General features: G+C 37.6%; 2 protein-coding genes across 4 annotated transcripts in view; both read left to right on the forward strand.

Annotated features, from left to right (window-relative positions):
• WDR44 (WD repeat domain 44) overlaps positions 1–13,467 on the forward strand; it is a 185,690-nt gene extending 172,223 nt beyond the window's left edge. Inside the window, exon 21 of the transcript XR_001594393.2 lies at positions 13,405–13,467. The gene's annotated coding sequence lies outside the window, so the exon portion shown is untranslated. The remainder of the gene's footprint in view (positions 1–13,404) is intronic.
• DOCK11 (dedicator of cytokinesis 11) overlaps positions 1–19,646 on the forward strand; it is a 174,718-nt gene that overhangs the window by 28,749 nt on the left and 126,323 nt on the right. For all 3 annotated transcript variants that reach the window (XM_016124435.2, XM_016124433.2, XM_016124436.2), the window contains exons 2-6: positions 13,405–13,521; positions 13,613–13,702; positions 14,160–14,242; positions 15,242–15,311; positions 15,935–16,030. In XM_016124435.2, the coding sequence (XP_015979921.2) occupies positions 13,405–13,521; positions 13,613–13,702; positions 14,160–14,242; positions 15,242–15,311; positions 15,935–16,030 (456 nt within the window). The remainder of the gene's footprint in view (positions 1–13,404; positions 13,522–13,612; positions 13,703–14,159; positions 14,243–15,241; positions 15,312–15,934; positions 16,031–19,646) is intronic.

Here is a 19,646-nt window from a genome sequence, read left to right on the forward strand (position 1 = left end):
TTTTCCCTAGAAGTGTAATCGTGTTGGATCAATTTAACCTTTGAAAAGGCATTGGAAACAAATTAAGTGCAGATTGGCAGCGAATCTTTTCACAATGAAATTTGTAGGCTGATTTAATCTCTCTTACTACACAAGGAAGATTAAAGTATTTCTCTCAAAGACGTGCTCTTCACAGACATAGCTCTCACTTTGATTTCCTCAGTATTTTGTATGCAACTCTAATGAGTAGTTTTCCACAATTCAGTGTATTGCTCCTGGAAAATATAGACAATGGGGCAAATTTTCAGCCTGTGCTGTCATTTTATGGACTAATTTCCATTAGTGCTGACCTTCTGGCTTTCAGTACATAATAAATATGAGTAAAACATCTGTTCATGTCATTCCCCTGCTTAAAAACCTCTGCTGGGCTCCCCATGGCTTACACTAGGAAACAGTCCAAACTCATTGCCTTGGCATATGGGGCCCTCTATAAATATGCCTTCTCAGCTCATCTTGGTCATCTCTCTGTATTCCATTCATCTTTAGACTCTCTAAGCACGTGCTGTTACTCCTCCATGCTATTACTTATGCTCTCTTCTTTGCTTGGAATACCTTTACTCACCTTGACTTCCATGGGCATTTTTATTCAGTCCTTCAAGGCTCAGCGCAGTTGCCTCCTCCTCTCTGAGCCTCCTTCACCAGTGGCATTAATCTATCACTTACTTGGATCCCCCACACACACTCTGTGTCCCCTGTGCTGGCCCTTACCCCATCATATTTTAACTCTGTCTTTAGTGGTTTGTCTTTTCCTCAAGCACATGAATTCATAAAGGGCAGGGCCCACATCTTGTCCATCTTTGTTTTCTCACTTTGTAGCCCACTGCCTGGCACATGGCTGATGCTCCGTGACTGTATAGAACTAAACCATGCGTTTTGGATTTCTGTTTATAAGAGCTCTGGAAGAGCCCTCAGAGAGTAACAGTGCAGCAAGCCCCACCTTTGTACCCAGCTATCAGTGGGCTCAATGACTAAAGCGTAGGATCTTCAGACATTGACATCTAAGTATTCTACTGGGAAGCACCATGGTTTCTGTACTGGGAATTCATTTCTTAGTGTATATATTGGAGTATTTATTTATTTATTTATTTATTTATTTATTTATTCGGTATAAGGAAATGAAACTTGGTAGGTTATTTTTTCACTTTAAGTTTTCTTAATAGCTTTGTCGAGATATAATTCACATACCATACAACTCACCCATTTAAAGTGTATATTTCGATGGTTTTTCGTATATTCACGGACACAGGCAGTCATCACCACTATCAATTTTGAAACATTTTCGTCGCCTCAACATTATTCACTTAAGAATTAAAAAAAAACTTTTCCTAGGGGTCAGCCCTTGAGACTCTTCATTTTGGTGACAGGAGGTTTGTCATAGGTAGGGAATTGGTTTTACAAAAGGAAACAAAGGTTCTAGATAGTGTAGGCATTTTTTCTTAAGACTCAGTTATGTAAAAAAGCTGAATAGCCATTGATGTTTACCCAGTGCTGGTCTGATTTAACACCCTTCCCTAAGAGTTGAGAGAGGCCAAGTTATAGGAGTGATACTGCAGTGAGACCCTATAAGTCTTGATAATGTGGACAGGAAAGCGAGAGTAATCTAGGGGAAACAGTTGAAACTTTTTATTTAATAGGAGAGTAGGCTCTGAAATCAATAGCACTCGGGCTAATGCAACATGAGAGTGACTGTAGACTGGACACTGAGGGCAGAATGTGTTAGGGCCAATAGAACAGTAGAATATGGTGCATGGTCAGGAAGGACTTTGGCAACATCTGTGGACTCCTGTCTCACCTCACCAAAAGACAATCTAGCCAAAGAAGGTATGCCTGTTTAATCATGAGTGGGTAGATAGGATAAACATGGATCAGGTCACCATATACTGGACTATTATACCAAGAACTGGGGCATCTGCTAACATTTTAAAGAAGTAACCTTAAGAAAAATCATGGGAACTATCACTTTATTTACTTTAAGTAGCTTTTAGAATATGTTATCTCATGAAATGTTATAGACTGAAAGTATTGGCAGGTTCAAAAAAGGTAGAGAGACTTTGATGGATAGATCCAATATGACTGATTTTGGAAAATGAAAATATGTGTAGAAAGGTACATTTTTGCCCCTTTCAAGGTCCTTCAATTTTCTTTATTCCAGGAGCAGATTGATGGGATGGGTAGACCAATGGTCGGATCCAGTGTAGAAAATGATGTATGGCTGCTTTATAGCTTACTGAGATTTTGTAACAAAATAAGTTCGTATTGGCTGTGTGTTCAAAGGGACATAAACAGGATGTTTAGGTTTTTGTGTTTTTATTGAATGCTAGTAATCTAGCTGGCTAAAGCCACATACCTATAGAAATCAGTGCACTTTACATTTTGTTGATATGTTGTGGTTCTGATTATACAACTCGGGAAAAAGTCAATGAGAGTTTGTTATTACAAGTTTATACTGGGGACCCAAATCCAAGACAGGTTATAAATTAGTTGATTGGCACAGAATGAGTACAGTCTAATTTCTCTTTGCATGAACAAATTTTCCACAATGATTTTGTATGTCTATGTAAACTTGTTCTTTGAAAGAAAGCAATTATGTACAACCAAGGCACATTTTTTTTCTTTTTGTCAGTAATGGTTTGCTAAAGAACAGAAACAATGTCTAGTTTTAAAAGGGTACTTTGCCATTCTACTCTCTCAGTTTATTTAAGCCTTTTCATTTTTATCTTTTTGTCTTTATCTTTGAGCCATTTAAATGCGTATTAGCACAAAGTGAACACAAAAGGTCAGCAGTGATTGAATTCAAATCAGTTTTCCTACCTGTCAGCCAGTATATTGAGTAAAGTTATAGTTGTTGGTTAAAATGAAGCTTTGGAGTATAGAGTTCACCAGTGTTTTATTTATTCATTTGTAGATAATATAGATTATTTGCATAATATTGACTTGGCTTTAATGAAAAACACTTGTTAACTGAGTTGGAACTAATATACATACAGAATTATTTAGTGACTTAAAAATAATATAACTTTGTTGTAGGGTTTTAAAAATATTTCTTCAGTTTATAAATAGCAAAATAGACAGAAAAAGGAAGAAATTTGGTGTTTAAAAAGATTTCCTCCCTATGCAAAAACTCTAGAGGAAAAAAACGTTTTATTTTTCCTCAGTGTTTCTATGTTAGATTTAAATATCTTTAAAATCTCATTTTTCTGATTCTTAGAACAGTAAGTTCCTGAATTATTAAAGCTGAGATCTGAAAATTAATTCTGAAAGCCTTAGCAATGACTTGCTCCTTTCTCCTTGTGTGCTGCCATTTTGGCTTGGAAGGCACACGTATAAGATCATTATTACTCAGCTGGTTATCCCTCATGAACAAAAAGCTTCTGGCTTTGTAGTTTTCAAGGCTCTCTTCTAGGTTCTTTGGAGGATACCGATGTGAATTAGACAGAGTCCCTTGACAGTATCTTACTGTTTTCTTCCTTCCTTTCTTTTTTTTTTTTTTTGGTAATCACTTGAAGTTGAATCTGCCAACTCCTTTCCCCAAAGTAAAAGACCTAAGGTGCTAATAATCCCTACTCATTGATGGCAAATGATAAATTGGGAGCAATAGCTTAGAAATGCAAAACTCCTTATCTAATTATATTACAAGTTCTCTAAGCCAGTCATGCTGAGCGTCATCAGGGAGATGAGAAGGCAAGATTTCACTTTGGTTAAAATGATAGTGTAGTTTGAGGAAGCTTTAGCAAATCGTAAAATGCAGAGTCCATCCAAGGAAATGAAATCTGGAAGGAGCAAGGGTGGGGGCATGTTTTGTTTTTGTTAAGTCCAGTGGCATAGGTTTATGTGTATGATGGTTAAGAGCACTGGCTCAGGAGTCCATCAGATACAGATTTGAATCCCAGATCCACTAATGTGTGACACTGCACCTGCCTGAGCCTCAGTTTCCTCATCCGTAAAATGAGCAGACTAAAAGATTCTCTATTGTATTGTTTTTGAAATAATTAAATGAGATAATAGATACAAAATGCTTAACTTTGTATATAGTAATGTTAAATGTAAGTGGTAGAGAAAGTATGAGGTACTGTTACCCCCTCCAGATGATTATAGTCCTAAGGAGACTAATAAGCAAACTACCCACAAAGCAGTTCTATGCTTTATATGAGTAAATGTCACAGTGGTCGGTAAAGACTTAAGAAGGGCCGTGGGTGAGAGAAGCTAGAAGTTGGGCTCTTAGGGTAATAACACGAGCAAGGTGTGGCTAGGAATAAGCATGACCCAACAGTAGTATCATGAAAAGTGTGATTTTCCCTTAGTTGTTAGATTTAAGAAAGGTCAAGGTCTTGAATGCAGTTATTTAAAAAATAATGCTATTTTAAATTAGAAAATATTCTGGAGTAACATGGAATGTGGAATTTAGTTTAGAATTAGTTTAGTTTAGAATTAGAATTAGTACAATCATCATCATCATCATCACCACCATCATCTTACTCATAACTGAGTTTTGTCTAGTACTTTTCCCCCATAAATTATTTCACTTCATTTGATTCAAGAACCACATCTAATTCTTTTGACAATGACAAGTACTACGTAAACAATTTTGAATACAATTTGCATGTGGGTTTTCATGCCAAGATTTGGCCTGAAAAACAATCTTTATCAAAATATGTTCATGTCTATTTTGCCAAGTTAGGTTGTACTAATTCAAAAGATGACCTCTCCCCTAGCATCATCAGATTATATTGATTCAAAGCTCCTTCAATACTTGGAGCTCCTACTGGGAAAGAGGGAAAGAAATGAGCTGGTGAAGGTAATCATATGATATAGACAAGGAAGGGTCATAACAAAGTCAAATACTGTTCATTTGAACCTTATGAAAAAGTTTCTTATAGTTCTGGTTTGTTGCTGAGCTGTGTAGAGTCTTCCCCTAGAAATCTCTAGTCTGCAGTAGTGACATTTCTCATTTCTTTTAGTCACAACACAACTTTTGCTGCTCCTCATTCTTACATACCCGTTACCTAGTCTCTGATCTTACCGGAGTTTTTCAACAAAAGTAGAAGATGAACTGATTGGTGACCACCTATACCCATACAGGGAAATCCTTCTGACTGATGTAGATGTGGATAGATGGGCTCATAGACTTTGGCATACAAAGGCAATTGTGCAGTTGTGTTGTTGGAACAAGACAGGCTATCAGGGGTTATGATAGGTTCACAGAAGCCAAGTGGAGCTTTAAGTTACAATAGCTTCAGTGATGAACTTGAACAGCTCACCTCCCCCCCCCCAGACTGTGAGCTTCTCAAGGACAGGGTCTTGGTTCTTTTTCATCTCAGCTAGCATAGGGCCTGGAATTTAGTAGGGACTCGTTAAATATTCCTTATACCAAACACACTTTCTTTTCTGCATTGCCAGAAATTACACACCCCTAGTGGCCATTTTGAGTGCAAAGTGCTATTTTTTTAAGATAGTCTGAAAAAAAAGTCTCTGTGGAGAAAGCACTGCCAACTCTTCTACAAATGTCTGAAGCAAAAGGGGAGCTAAATGCCCAGGGGAGTGTGGAGAAATTCCCAAGGGAAGGAAGTAGAGGAATGATGGGAGAGACTCTTTGAGTAACCCCTCTTTTTGAGTATGTTACTTCTCTCCTAAAAGTTATTTTCAGTAAGAATATGTTCAGATGCCATCGAAACAACAATCTGACAGCAGCATTCTGAAAATGAGCTAACTTTTGGGGTAACTCATTCTCTTTCTTAAACCAGTTGTTGCCATGCTCCTTCTTACACTGAAACTTAATTTGGAGAACGCGGCAGTAGTGGTGGCACAGGAAGGTTTTTGAGTTGGCCCTGTGCCCCATTGCTAAGCATTTTGCCTGCTTTGGTCTCCCTCTGAATGTGCTACAGGAGGGATTCTGTGAAGTCTCTGTTCACTTTAGACTTGCAGAAGACACATTCTTGGAATCCTTCTTAAAAATTCATATCTCCTTTTTTTCATTTTTCACAATATTAATTTTTTTAAATTAATTATTTTAAATTGAAGAAATAATTTAAATCCCCCTTACCTCCCCACTTCCCCCTCCCCCTCCCCTCTGGTAACCATTAGTCTGTTGTCCATGTCCATGAGTCTTTGTCCTGTTTTTTTGTTGCTTTTAGTTTTATATCCCACATACAAGTGATAGCATGTGATTTTCAACTTTTCCTGTCTGGCTTATTTTGCTTAGCTTGATTATCTCAAGGTCTATCCATATTGTCTCAAATGGCGGTATTTCATCTCTTCTTATGGCTGAGTAATATTCCATGTATATATGTACCACAGGTTCCTTATCCAATCATCTATTATAGGGCATATTGGTCGCTTTCATGTCCTGGCCACCGTGAATAATGCTGCTATGAACATCAGTGTGCACATATCTTTTTGAATATGAGTTTTCAAGTCTTTGGGGTAAGTACCCAGTAGAGAGCTTGCTGGATCATATGATGGATCAATTCTTAGTGTTTTGAGGAACCTCCATACTGTTTTCCATAGTGGCTGTGCCAATTTTTAGCTCCACCAGCAGTGTATGAGGGTTCTTTTTTTTCCCACATCCTCTCCAACATTTGATACTACTTGTCCTGTTGATTATAACTGTGTGAAATGGTCTCATTGTGGCTTTGATTTGCATTTCTCTGATAGTTAGTGATATTGAGCATGTTTTCATATATTTGTTGGCAATTTGTATATCCTCTAGGGAGAAGTGTCTGTTTAGGTCCTCTGCCCATTTTTTGATTGGATTTTTTTTTTTTTGCTGTTAATGGGCCGTATGAGTTCTTTGTATATTTTGGATATTAGGCCCTAATCACAGGTGTTGCTTGCTAATATATTTTCCCATTCGGATGGTTGTCTCTTTATTTCTCCTTCATATCTAAAGGAGAGCTTAGCTGGATACATTATTCTAGGCTGGTAGTTCCTTTCATGTAATAGTTTGAATATTTGATTCCACTACTTTCTGACTTGTAAGGTTTGTGCTGAGAAGTCTGGGGATTATCTACTCCATTTGGCTGACTCTGTTTCCCAGGCTTGTTATTTCATTTTTTCAACTTTGAGGTGCGTTTTTTAATCTCCATAAGGCCTGTTCGGTTCTTTTTGAGTGTTTCAATCTCCTTGCTAAAGTACTCATTCTGATCATCTAATTCTTTTTCATGTCCTGAAATTGTTGATATGACCTGTTTCGGATCTCACTGAGTTTTTTTCAGAAGTACCATCCTGAATTCTCTGTCATTTAAGTCACATATTTCTATGTCTATAAGCTTACTTTCTGAAGATTTTTCTCTTTCTTTCTGAGCTGCCTTGTCACCTTGGTTGTTCATGGTGCTTAATGGACTTTTTCTCTGCCTGGGCATTAATGGAAGTGTGTTCTGATTTTTTTTTTTTTGATAAAGAAGATTTATTATATAATGGTCCCTAGCCAATTGCAAATAATGTGTTTTTCCTTTGGTTTCCAATAGTTGGCATCTAATCCTCTTGGATCTCTGCTTTATATAAAGTCTTAAAATGTCTTTTTTTCTTACGGTTGTTTAATCACACTTGCTACCCTCGGTCTCAGTTCCTGTCAGTGTTATAGACAGTTTCAGTAACGTTTGCTCAGATTCCCTTGGGGCTCCACAGCATTCTGTCTCAGAGGTATGGGGAGAGAAGGACTCTTTGAGTTAGGGTACGGGGACTTCAATTAAGCTTTGGTTTCCCAGCTGGGGCTGGTAAAAATCAACAGCTATATCTCTGCTGTTCCGCTTTTGTGCCCTGAAGATTTGGCCCTGCCGCCGGTGGGCCATGGGGAGCTCACAGCTCTCCCAGACAGTGTTGTTCAGGGAACTCGCTATGTACCTTTTCCCCTCCCCCTCTTCCTACAGTTTGCTCTGGTAGCTGGGAGAGGCAGCTTCTTTATTACTCCAGGTCCACTGCCTGTGGTAGCTCTTATGCACAGATCCCACGCTAAGATGTGCTGGTGTTTATTTTGGGTGTTTTTTGTTGAGTTTTAGATGTTCATCTTATCATTGTTCCAAATGGAGTGGTCTGGGTTTGTCTCTCACTTCGCTATGTTTCTTACCACAATCAAAACTTGTTTCTAAACTAAAAGGTTTACTGAGAAACTAGTGACGTTTTCGTGTGATACCTAAGCAGAAGAAACCCTGGCTGATTTCTTGTTGATAGAGAAATATTTCATTACTATTATTGCTTTTTAAATGCAATTGAAATTATATGGTCAAGTTTCTAATGATAGTATAAATAGGCTTTATACTATCATGTGTACTTTTAAATACTTGAGTGATTGGATGGGTGAATATCTACCTGCACATATATATTTACATGTTTTTTTTAGGATTACCAGTTTGTTTTAATATTTCTACAGTTATCATTAAGATGGTGAAAGGTCAGTCATCCTGTACAATGGATGCACAGGAACCATCACAAAATTGTAAAGTCTAAATAAGTATTGTTACTGACTCTTAGTTAGGATCCTTATTTCCTCTCCTTGGACCAAGAAACAGACTGTAACCAAATCCGAGTTGTTAAGTTTCCTTTTTTAACTTCTGTCCTTTCACTCTGTGTTAGAAATAGAAAATTATCTCAATTTGTGGAATTTTGCATTTTTTCACAGTTTTAGGTTTTACACATGGAAGTTCTTTTAGATTTGGTCCTTAGTAAATTGACTTAGCCTGAAAGAGTGCACTGTATCCCAAACCATGGCACAAAGATGGTATTTTTTATTTTATTAGCAATTAGGAAAATACTGATTTCTTTTATGGGAATGATACAGACTTACAGTTTCAATAAATACATTTTAATGAAGAAGAAATTGGAAGAAAAGTGTGAAGAAAAACGTGCTGAAGATATGCCAAAAATCTTAAATATTATACATAAATCGAGTTTGGGAAACACTGCTAAGAAAAGAAGGATCAGCATTGTAAGACATGAATTTGAATCCTGGTTCTGCTACTGAATGTAGAGCTGATTGTAAGCTTCTGAGCCAGTTTCTTCATGTATAAAGTTGATAGTATTTTCCTTGTCTGCTGGAAAGGTTTTGGTGTGAAATAGGTAGAAGGTATATTGAAAATGTTTTCTTAAGATTGCAAAGTGATCTTCGAGTTAAACAATAGAAAATGAGTAATACTACTAGCAAGTTATTTCAAGAGAGACTAAGAATCAGTGAATGAGAACTTTCAAAGGCAAACCATTTTTTTTCCATACATGGTGAAAACTGAGTAGGTTCCAAATTTCCTGTTACTTAGGAAGAGGAATCTGTAGCATATGCTTCCTTCTCTCCAGATTGTATAAATGCCTTTGCCTTTTAACTTAACACTGCTGCAAAACTGTATAGCAGTGCACAGTGGGAACTTGCTACTATTTGAGTGTTTGTAAAATACTGTTTATTACAAGACAGTTTTCTTGAGTTATGAAAAAGCACCTTTCAGGCCAGTCAGTGCACAAACTGACAGGAAGCAAAAATTACAAGCCTGCGTGAATGACCTTTATTGTGTGTGATAGAAGCTTTATTTAGGGTAACCCTATAAGTCTAATAATAAAATCATAAATAGGAAAGTTAGATAAGGGATATGTTCTAGACCGCAGGCAGAGCCACTATTAAATCATAATTTGAAAAGTCAAAGATTTTCCTGGTCTCTGATGTCAACAGAGTTACAAGAATCCTACTGGAAGGGAAATGTAGGCTGCAGTTCTTTGGGACTGACTCTTACTGTGTAGCCTCTCTCTTCCATTTCTAGTTCGAATTGTGCTGGTAATGCCTGGCAGAGGGGTGGAGAAAAAAATGGAATTGGAGGCAAGGGTGGGTTACATGGGGTGGCTCAGCCCCTCCTCTTTTTCTTGTTATAAAGATGAAGTTGGGTTCACAGGCACAGAAGCTTTTTGGAACCCAGAATAATAGCCATCCCAACTTTTTCTGCAATTGAGCCACCCCTGACAAAGGAAGTACGAATGAAGACCCAGAATGCTTAGTTTAATCAGTTTTAAATGAAAAGTGAAACCTTGTTTCTATAACATATATATATATATATATATATATATATATATATATATGTATGTATGGTTTTCAAAACACATGGGATGCTGCGAGCTTCATTTTTAGAAGGCATATATTGTGCATTTAAAGATGTGATTCATTTTGACATGCTTTTCTATATTAATTTATCAACTACATTACAAAACTAAAGGAACATTTTCTTTTTTTTTCTTTTTCAAAGTTACTTGGAACAGGTTCTTGTGAAATTATTGTACAGAGAAAGTACCAGGTGCTGATTCAATAGGTTAAACATTGAAATTTGAGAAATGTTTGCAGTCTGTTTTGGGGGGTTGGTTGTCAACAAAGGCAACACTTTGAAATCATTTTCAGTGCCTCAGGCTTGCCTTCTTAGATGGGGCTTTATTTTTTATTTATTTATTTTTAAATGGGGCTTTATTCATTTAACTTCTCATAGAAATTGATCACAGACTTTGAGTGTCAGAGTTGAAAGCGGCAGTCAGTTTCCTTTCACTTGGGTCCATGACAACATGGTACATAAGGGACAAGGGGGTCCAATTTTCCTATCAGAAAATCTTTGAGTTCCCCAAGTATGATTTTTTTTCTATTTTGACTCATTTTGCATGAGTATTCACAAACATGATAGGAATGATCTACTTGATTTGATCTTATGGTTCTACAAATTCAAATTTAAAACTTGAAATGAAGTATATCAGTTAGGGTATTCCCCCCTAAATTTGCTGAGACATAATTAAAAAATAAAAGTGCATATACTTAAAGTGCACAGTGTGATGATTTAATATATGTATACATTGTGAAAAGATTACCACAATCAAGTTAATGAATATGTCTGTCACCTCACATGGTTACCTTTTTTGTGTGTGGGGTGAGAACATTTAAGATGTACTCTCAGCAACTTTCAAGTATACTGTTCAATATTATTAACTCTAGTCACTATGCCGTACATTAGATCCTCAGAAACTACTCATAATGGAAAGTCTTTGACCAACATTTCCCCATTTTCCTCCATCCTTCTGTCCCTGGCAACCATCATTCTACTTTTTTTTTGTAGATTCCATGTATAAGTGAGAATCCTACATTATTTGTCTTTCTCTGACTTATTTTACTTGGTATAATGCCTTCCTGGTTTATACATGTTGCCACAAATGGTGGGATTTTCTTTTTCATGGCTAAATATTATTTCAGTGTGTGCTTGTGTATGTGTGTGTATTAATTCATCTGTAGGTAGACACTTAGAGTGTTTCCATAGCTTGGCTATTGTGAGTAATACTGCAGTGAACATGGGAGTGCAAATATCTCTTTGAGATAGCGATTTTGTTTCCTTTGAATATATGCCCAGAATTGGGATTGCTGGATCATATAGTAGTTCTACCTTTAATTTTTGGAGGAACCTTCATACCGTTTTTCTTAGGATCTTTTAGATTTATTGAACACTGATTCTCATTGGTTACAGTGGTTTACTCTAATTTTTCTAACTAATCTTACAGAGGAAGTTCTGAGATGCCCTTAAGATAATGGAACTGCAATATTGCTGTGAACTATTGTGAACCATGTATAAAAACATTTCTCAAAGGATTGTGTGGATATAGTGTACTGGAGACTGCCTTAAATACTGTGTACACAAATATAAATATGACCCTTATTCCATTATGATATTAAGTTTTAATATCTTAAATTCAAGTTTTCTTTATACAGTTTTTATTGTAAAATTTTTAGGAAAAATAATTTAGTTTGACTTAAGTAAAACGTTTAATGAAATCTCTGACATGTACACACCTTAGTTTAGAATAATGTGTTGAGACATGGCTCTGGTTGAATCTTAATATCTCAGAGTTTGTTCAACAATTTAATGAATGTTCCAGGTGCTGGGATTATAGCAGTAAATTTAACAGAGAAAATTCCTTGCCTTTAGATAGGCAGAGAGCTAAAATGAGATGGTATATAAGATCGTGGTAAGCTAAGTGAAGGAAAAGATGATAGGAAGGTAGGTGATGGGACCCTATTTCAACTTCAGTACCTTAAATGTTCGTGTATTTCTGAAGAGAGGAAAAAGTGCACGAGCTAGGAATAACAGCCTTTCTAGTCACAGACTAAGGTTTGAATTCAGCTCTGAAGGTGGGCAAGTTTACCCAACCTGAAGTGAGCCTAAGATTTATTCATCTGTAAAATGAGGACAAAGATTAAACCTATTTCGTGGGATTGTTATGAGTATTACATGAGAAAATGCAGAGAAAATTTGGATGGTACCTGGCATATAGAAAGGGCTCAGTAAATGCTATAATCACTCTTATTAATAGATCATATTCTAGATTTCTCAGAGTCACTGACCCCAATCCTGGTAACCTTATCCTCAGACTAGGGTCCAACTACCAATGGCCAGGTTGCCTGCAAGTCCAACACGGACCCACTGACTTTGTCATCTGAAACCACCTGCTTTTATGCCCTGCCCACTGGATCAAGCATCTTCAATACCCACGCTCGCCCTAGCTATGACAGAAGTTGATAGATTATTTGGATAGCATGGCTGGTACAGAGCAAGAAAGTGAATGTTAATACTTTTCCCCCTTTAGTTACCCAGTGACAAGCACATATTCAGTAAATATCAACTGACAGGCTTCCAAATATACCACTTTTTTTGTATGTCTGAGCCCAGTCCTGGGTGCAAGTCCCACAGCTCAGGGAAGTGCACTACATGGGGACTGGCTCCATTTCTCTCCCTGAGGCTAGAGCCACATCTAGAGCTCAACTTTTCCTGGCAGTGTTGGGCACCAGTGAAGCCCCGGGCTGACAGCGGCCTTCAGGCAGGGTGCGGGGGCTGGGCAGGCTAGCACCACAGGTTTCTGGGAGGGGTGAGTTAGCCAGCCACTGACATTTTTTGTTTGCTCTAGACTGGATGGTGGACGGCAGTAGGCTGAGGCTTTTCCACCAGCTGGCTTTCAGCAAGAAAAACAACGAACGAACGGGCTGGCAGAAAAAGCATAGTGCCTATGCCTTTCTCAATTAAGGTTAGAAAGAAACGGCCATCACCTGACCCAGGCCCATCCTCCACAGCCCCAAATATACCACTTTTTGCTTTACTGTAAATTCAGTAAATTTTTGGAAGGTGTATGGATAAGCAGACTACAGTGCTCTCTCTTCAGAACCCTTGTTTTTAGCAGAGAGGTCTGTGTGTATGTATGTGTTTGGTGTGTGTGTTTAGTTATGGAGAGTATTTCTCTTGTAAAAGTCTCATTTACATGCTTATTATTATCTGTAATTTCTTCTTTTGTGAGATAATGTATCTTTAGCACATGGAGAAAAACTTATCTCTTGTGAATTTGACCACATTAACTTTCATTTTGTCTCTTATGAAGGAGAAGACCAAAGTTGTTGAGCCCTTGGACTATGAGAATGTTATCACCCAAAGAAAAACCCAGATTTACAGTGACCCCCTCAGAGACCTGCTTATGTTTCCAATGGAAGATATATCCGTGAGTTCACAAACACCCTTTTAAAGAAAAATTAAAAAACCCTGTATTTGCCAAGACAGTTCTTACAGCAAGAACGTTTCTTGTGTTGTAGATCTCAGTGATAAGTCGTCAACGCAGAACAGTACAATCCACTGTACCAGAAGACGCTGAGAAAATGGCCCAGAGTTTGTTTGTCAAAGAGGTAAGAGACTCAGAGGCTACAGAGGAACATTCATCATAAATTCAAAATAATTATTCCTTCACTGTAAATGGAAAATAAAATTACTATAACTTGACCGACCTAGGTAAAGAGTTTATATGATGTGATATGAAGGATATAGCTTAAATACCTTCACAAGTTGCATGTGTTCTTAGTCTCTTTCTTTTGGATTATAATACTGTTCGCTCTTAGAGTCAGTGTTTAAGAGAGCATAAGAATTGGCATTTATTGCTGCCAATTGGTTTAGGGAGACACAGTTAATCCCCAAAGGAAGATCCCAGTATCAACATTTCCCAAAAGATTTTTAAAAGTCTTTCAGATTAATACCAGATTTTTAAAAACTAGAGATATTCTCTCTCTCTCTCTCTCTCTCTCTCTCTCTCTCTCTCGATATATATTGTTTTCGTACATATCAAATTACAGGTTCCTCTTTTTTCAGTGTATTAAAACCTACAGTACAGATTGGCATGTGGTAAACTACAAGTATGAAGATTTCTCTGGGGACTTTCGGATGTTGCCATGGTAAGTTCAGAATTAAGGGGAGACCTTCAAAAGGAGAATTATTAAACATTTTACCTTTTATTTTAACCACTTGTGAAACTTGTAATTTATGTACAGGTTGTATGTGAAAGTTGTAATTTATGATAGAGCAAAACCTCAAACAACCAGTATGTTTCATGAATACAGTATTTTGGGTAATTGAATATGTTTTAACTTTACTCATTGAAATACTTTCCAAAATGTATGAGTTCACTTTTTGGCTTTGGCCTATCTATATTGACCATAAAATCATCTTTATTCAATTCTGGATAATGTAGTGAGCATTTTCCAGTGGTGTCAATGAAAAATCTAGACGTTTGGCATAATTTGATGGCCCCAAATATCTTTTGACAAAAGTACATCTCTTTCAGTCGAGTCAAAGGACTGCTATGAGCACATTGGCCCAGGAACCAGACTCTCAGTGTTCAAATTTTATTTCTGCTACATACTAGATAGATGGTCTGGGGCCAGTCACACAATCTGAACCCTCCCTTTTCTCATCCATAATACTACCAACTTCACAGGATAGCATACAAAAATGTTTTGGAGAAATATGACTTTTGTAGCCTTTTATAGTTTACAAAGCACTTTTTCAGAGGAGAAAACTGAGTTCTAAGATGACCAGTCCAAGGTCATATGGCAAACAGATGGAATAGCCAGAATTACACTCTCTTGCTTTTTGACTTGGTGAAAGTTGAGGTTCTGCCACCACTAACAGCTCTGGCATACATTCCTTGGCAATTTCCACCCTCCCCTGACAAAGTATCTGGCCTTAGTTATATCTTTACTGCTGGCTGCATGTGTGGGAGTCCTTACATAAAAGGTAATATAAGTTTCGTCAGAGGGGAGAATCTGAGTTTGGAAAGGAAAAAAGGATTTTTCCTCCTCATGTCTCGGCATTTTCTTGGTTATGAAAGAAAGAAGTTTACTCATCTTGTTTTGTTTTGGTTTTTGTCTAAGACAGTTCTCTTGCATTTGCAGCAAATCTCTGAGACCAGAAAAGATTCCCAGTCATGTGTTTGAAATTGATGAGGACTGTGAGAAAGATGAGGTAAAGATGGGGGCAACTATACTGGTTTCTTCATGGTCACTTTTGCTGTGAGAGATTTCCTTGAGAAAAGATGAGGGAAAGAATTGTTTTTTAAAATGATTTGTGGCCAGATTTCAAACTAATGAGTGTTTTTTAAAAATTAAAAAAAAATTGTTGCATTTCCAAATGGAGTTGAGGAAAAATCAAGTTAAGTGGACTGTGATTTTTATATAAACATGTTTTCCCACCTGTGGGACATGTTTGTGGAGTTGCTTTTCCCACACTGGGCATGTGGTATAGTGATTCATCTAGACTCTCCTGCCTGCTAGATCCCTCATAGGACAGATGGCCCGGATGTCTGTGACATTTTGAGGTGCAGTTTGCCTGTTTACATAATGCAGAAGATTTTCCAAGAAGACAGCTCATACAATTCAGTAAATATTGAGTGCCTACTGTGTGCATAACAGAGAGCCTTTTATTCTATAGTTAACAACTTCAAGTTTAATCACATATCTTCGTGGAGGCGGGGGAACTTTATGATTTAATTAGAAAATAGGAGGGGAAGGTCTAGTTCTCCTTGTCCCCCCAAATATTTGATTAGATGGCTTGCTACTGTTTCACTGATGGTTTTCACTCTATTTCAGGATTCATCTTCTTTATGTTCTCAGAAGGGTGGTGTGATAAAACAAGGCTGGTTGCATAAAGCGAATGTAAATAGCACCATTACGGTTACCATGAAGGTAAGGTGTTATTTCATCATTTTCAGGATATTCTCCTGAGAAGCATGTCTAGAAACAATATTTCTTTAAAAACAAAAACTTTACAATGAGCCCTAGAAAAAAAAATCTTTAATGAGAAGATTCTCACAGATGTATGGAATTTTAAAAGTCTGAAACCTCAGGATGAATTTAGAAGTGCACCTTTTAAAAAAAATGTATTCTGAATCAGGAAGTTTAAAAAAGAGAGTGTCAGTTGAATGAATAAAATAGCTTTGAAACAAAAGAGCATCAAAGGTTCTGATGTAGAAATGAATGTAATTATTTGAAGGATACGGTAATTCATTTAGCGAGCAAATAATAATTAGTGCTTATTATATGCTGGTCACTGTGGGGAAATATATGGTTATGTAAGATGGGGTCCCCATCCTGTGATAGCCCCCCAGACTAGGTAAGAAACATATCAGAGTAACTCACTATATAAAGTAATATGTTAGTAATATCAGGACTAGTGAGTTTTGTAGTTTGGCCAGAATGGTGAATTCGTATAAGGGGTTTGTGTCAGGCAAAGTTAGATACAGTGAAGGGGATAAAATTTTCAGGGCCTTAAATCCCTTGGACATGAAGTTGGCTTTGTTTGGGAGGCTGTGAAGAGCTATTAAAACCCAAAGGTTAAACTAACAAGCTACTTGAAGAGTCTGAGCAGAGAAACAAATTATTATCTGATATGAAATATAACCATTCTTTCAGATATTCAATATAAGACCATGTGGTTTGCTGAGGATGATTCACAATTCCATTAAGTTTTGAAGGTCATTCTATCTTTCACATTGCCTGCAAGCAGAAACCATGGGTGTCTACCAAGGAAGACTCAAATTTTATCTTAATTTAATATTTCACCTGCTGCTTTCCATTTAGTGGCCATGTCCTGTTCTCACTTTCATTTTCAAGCTCTGAAAACAACGAATCCAAGTTGTAGGATGATTCTTGTGTGTCTCCTGCACCTTATCACGGATCCCTCTGTACATGATGATGATAAGAGAATCAATTTATTGAGGACTTAAATGCGCCACACATTATACTGTATGTCCTATATTCTGTGTCTCATTTAATTCTCATGGCAGCCCTACGTTATAGGTACTATATTATTCTTAGTTTATAGATGTGGAAAGTGAGGCACAAAGAAATTCATTGATTAACCCAAGGTCACACAGCTCTGAAGTTCTCAGAGTTGGGATTTGGATCTAGTCAGGCTGATACCTGAGTCTGTGTTCTTAACCAGCGCACTATTGGTGCTCACTAGTTGAATGAATGAGACTAAAGTTTTATTATAGCTCCTGTCAGTTAATCAGGTTCACAAATGCATGTATGAAGGTTTATAATTCTGTGCAGGTTGTCATAAAATGGTTCTATGTTTTTTGACTCCACTCTCTTCCTCTCATGTTCTCAAAACACTTAATGTTTTATCCATACTTAAGTTAGCTCAACATTAAGTAAATATAATGTATGGAAATCTGGAATAATAAAATAAGACATTACAGAATTAATATCTGTACAAAACAATTCCCTGTAGAATTCCTTTCAATAGCGAGTTACTCTTAATACCCGTAAATTATAATTTTGCTTTACATATAAATTTTTAGGCACCAATATATTGTAAATCAAAATATAGTTGTCTACGAAAAGTGCATGCTTTACATTTTCTTTCATAATTTTTGAAATACGGGCTGGTCGATGTGTGCAGAATAATGGCCCCCAAAGATGTCAGTGTCCTAATCCCCGGAACCTGTGACTATTCCCTTGCATGGGAAAGGGGGGTGGGGTGCTCAAATTGCTAATCAGCAGATGGGAAGGTAGCCTCGGTGACCCAGGTGCACCCAGTGTAATCAGAAGGGTCCTACTTATAAGTGGAAGTGGGAGGCTGAAGAAGAGAGGAAAAATGACTAGAGGACAGAAGCAGGGTCAGAGAGAGGTGCTATGTTGCTGGCTTTGACGATGTAGGAAGAAACCATGTTCTCAGAAATGTGGGCAGCCTCTAGAAGCTGGAAAAGGCCAGAAAATGGATTCTCTCCTAGCACCTTCAAAAGCGGACACAGTTCTGCTACAACTTCGATTTTAGCCCAGTGAGACCCATGTTGGAGTTATAACCTGCAGAACTGTGAGGTACTACATTTGTGTGGTTTTAAGCCTCTAAATAAATTTGTGGTAATTTGTTAGAACTGCATTTTAAAACGAATTCTGGCAGTGAGTCAAAAGCTGATTGTTCAGCTTGTGTATTAGCTATCCCTGAGGTTGAAAACTCCGCCACTTACAGGGGCCAGCCAGGAACTATAAATTCATGGAGTGATGGGTCTGAGGCAACACGGTGAGCTCGTGACCTGGCTGAAGGAGACAGCTGCTGCTTGTTTCCAGCTAATTGCTCTGCTGCTGCTGAGCTAGGCTCTTTGCTTTGCCTCTTTTTATTCCCAGCTGTTCATATTTTGACCATTTATTTCATTTTTAGTGAGATATAATTCACATGCCATAAAACACGTATTTCTTTTTAAAACTTCTACCAAACAGTAGACAAAGGAAGGAAAAGAAGACTAAACCAAATTGGTCATACGTGCTACACAGATCTTTAAAAAAAATGAATAGGGACTACTTCGACATATAAAGGCCATAAGGAAATTTGGGAATTGTTTCTGGTTATGGATTTCACTTATCCTAGCTATTCTTTATTGTGGATTATGAGTATCCATTTTGGATTTCTGGGAGCTGATCCTATATTCTTCCAGCTTCACCTCCTGAGCCATAGTAGTAGTATCATATTTCAGGGTTTACCATAGCTAGAGTGAATATAAGAGGAAGATTTAGTCAGATTTAGTTAAAGTATCTGAGGGATTTTGCACGGATTTTTCATTAAGAATTGTGTTTTAACTGTTATTTCGTTTCAGAGTTGTCGAAATTAGTTGAAACTTACAGTGTTTACTGTGTTCTTTCTGTATGTAAAATGCAGGGCAGGTGAAATATATGGAGCAGGCAGGATGAAGATTGGGCATGGGTAGCAGTTTTGTAGTTGCCAGGCTGGAATTTAGAATGAGGGCCAAAGTGGAAGTCCAGGCTTGTGAACCAAGGCTCACTAGGGGACTTAGGTTTGTTCCCTCAGGTGTCCTGTTATAGGGTGGGAGCTCATGTCATACACCCTCCTCCTGCTCCAGTCCTGGATTGACTCAGGCCTAGGAGAGAGGCTGGACCTAAAGGTAAGGTCAGCAGCTAACCCAGCTCTTGGAGAACTGGGAAAGGCAGAAGCAAAAGAACTGAGGCAAAGGGCTAGCAGAGTTTGTGAGACCTTCTGAAAAGAAATTTCTATATATTTGTTTCTGCTATGTTGTTTTGAAGTGAACAATATGAATGAGTCTCACGAGTAAATGGGAAGATAATTTGAGTATGCTATTATCTGGGTCATTTTCCTGATACTGGTGGCAGTTTTACCCTTGGTACATCTGGGGTCCCCTGCCTTCCAGGACCTTCAGCCCACACTGGTGGCCAGAGCTCGTAGAGTCGAGAGGAGAGAACCTTTTCTATGGGAAAGTTCAAGCTTTGATAGCCTTTCAAAGTCACAGCAAATCAGGAGGCTACAGCAGAAGGACCTGGGTAT

Source organism: Rousettus aegyptiacus, unplaced genomic scaffold (assembly GCF_014176215.1).
Source record: "Rousettus aegyptiacus isolate mRouAeg1 unplaced genomic scaffold, mRouAeg1.p scaffold_m13_p_9, whole genome shotgun sequence".
Taxonomy (NCBI): domain Eukaryota; kingdom Metazoa; phylum Chordata; class Mammalia; order Chiroptera; family Pteropodidae; genus Rousettus; species Rousettus aegyptiacus.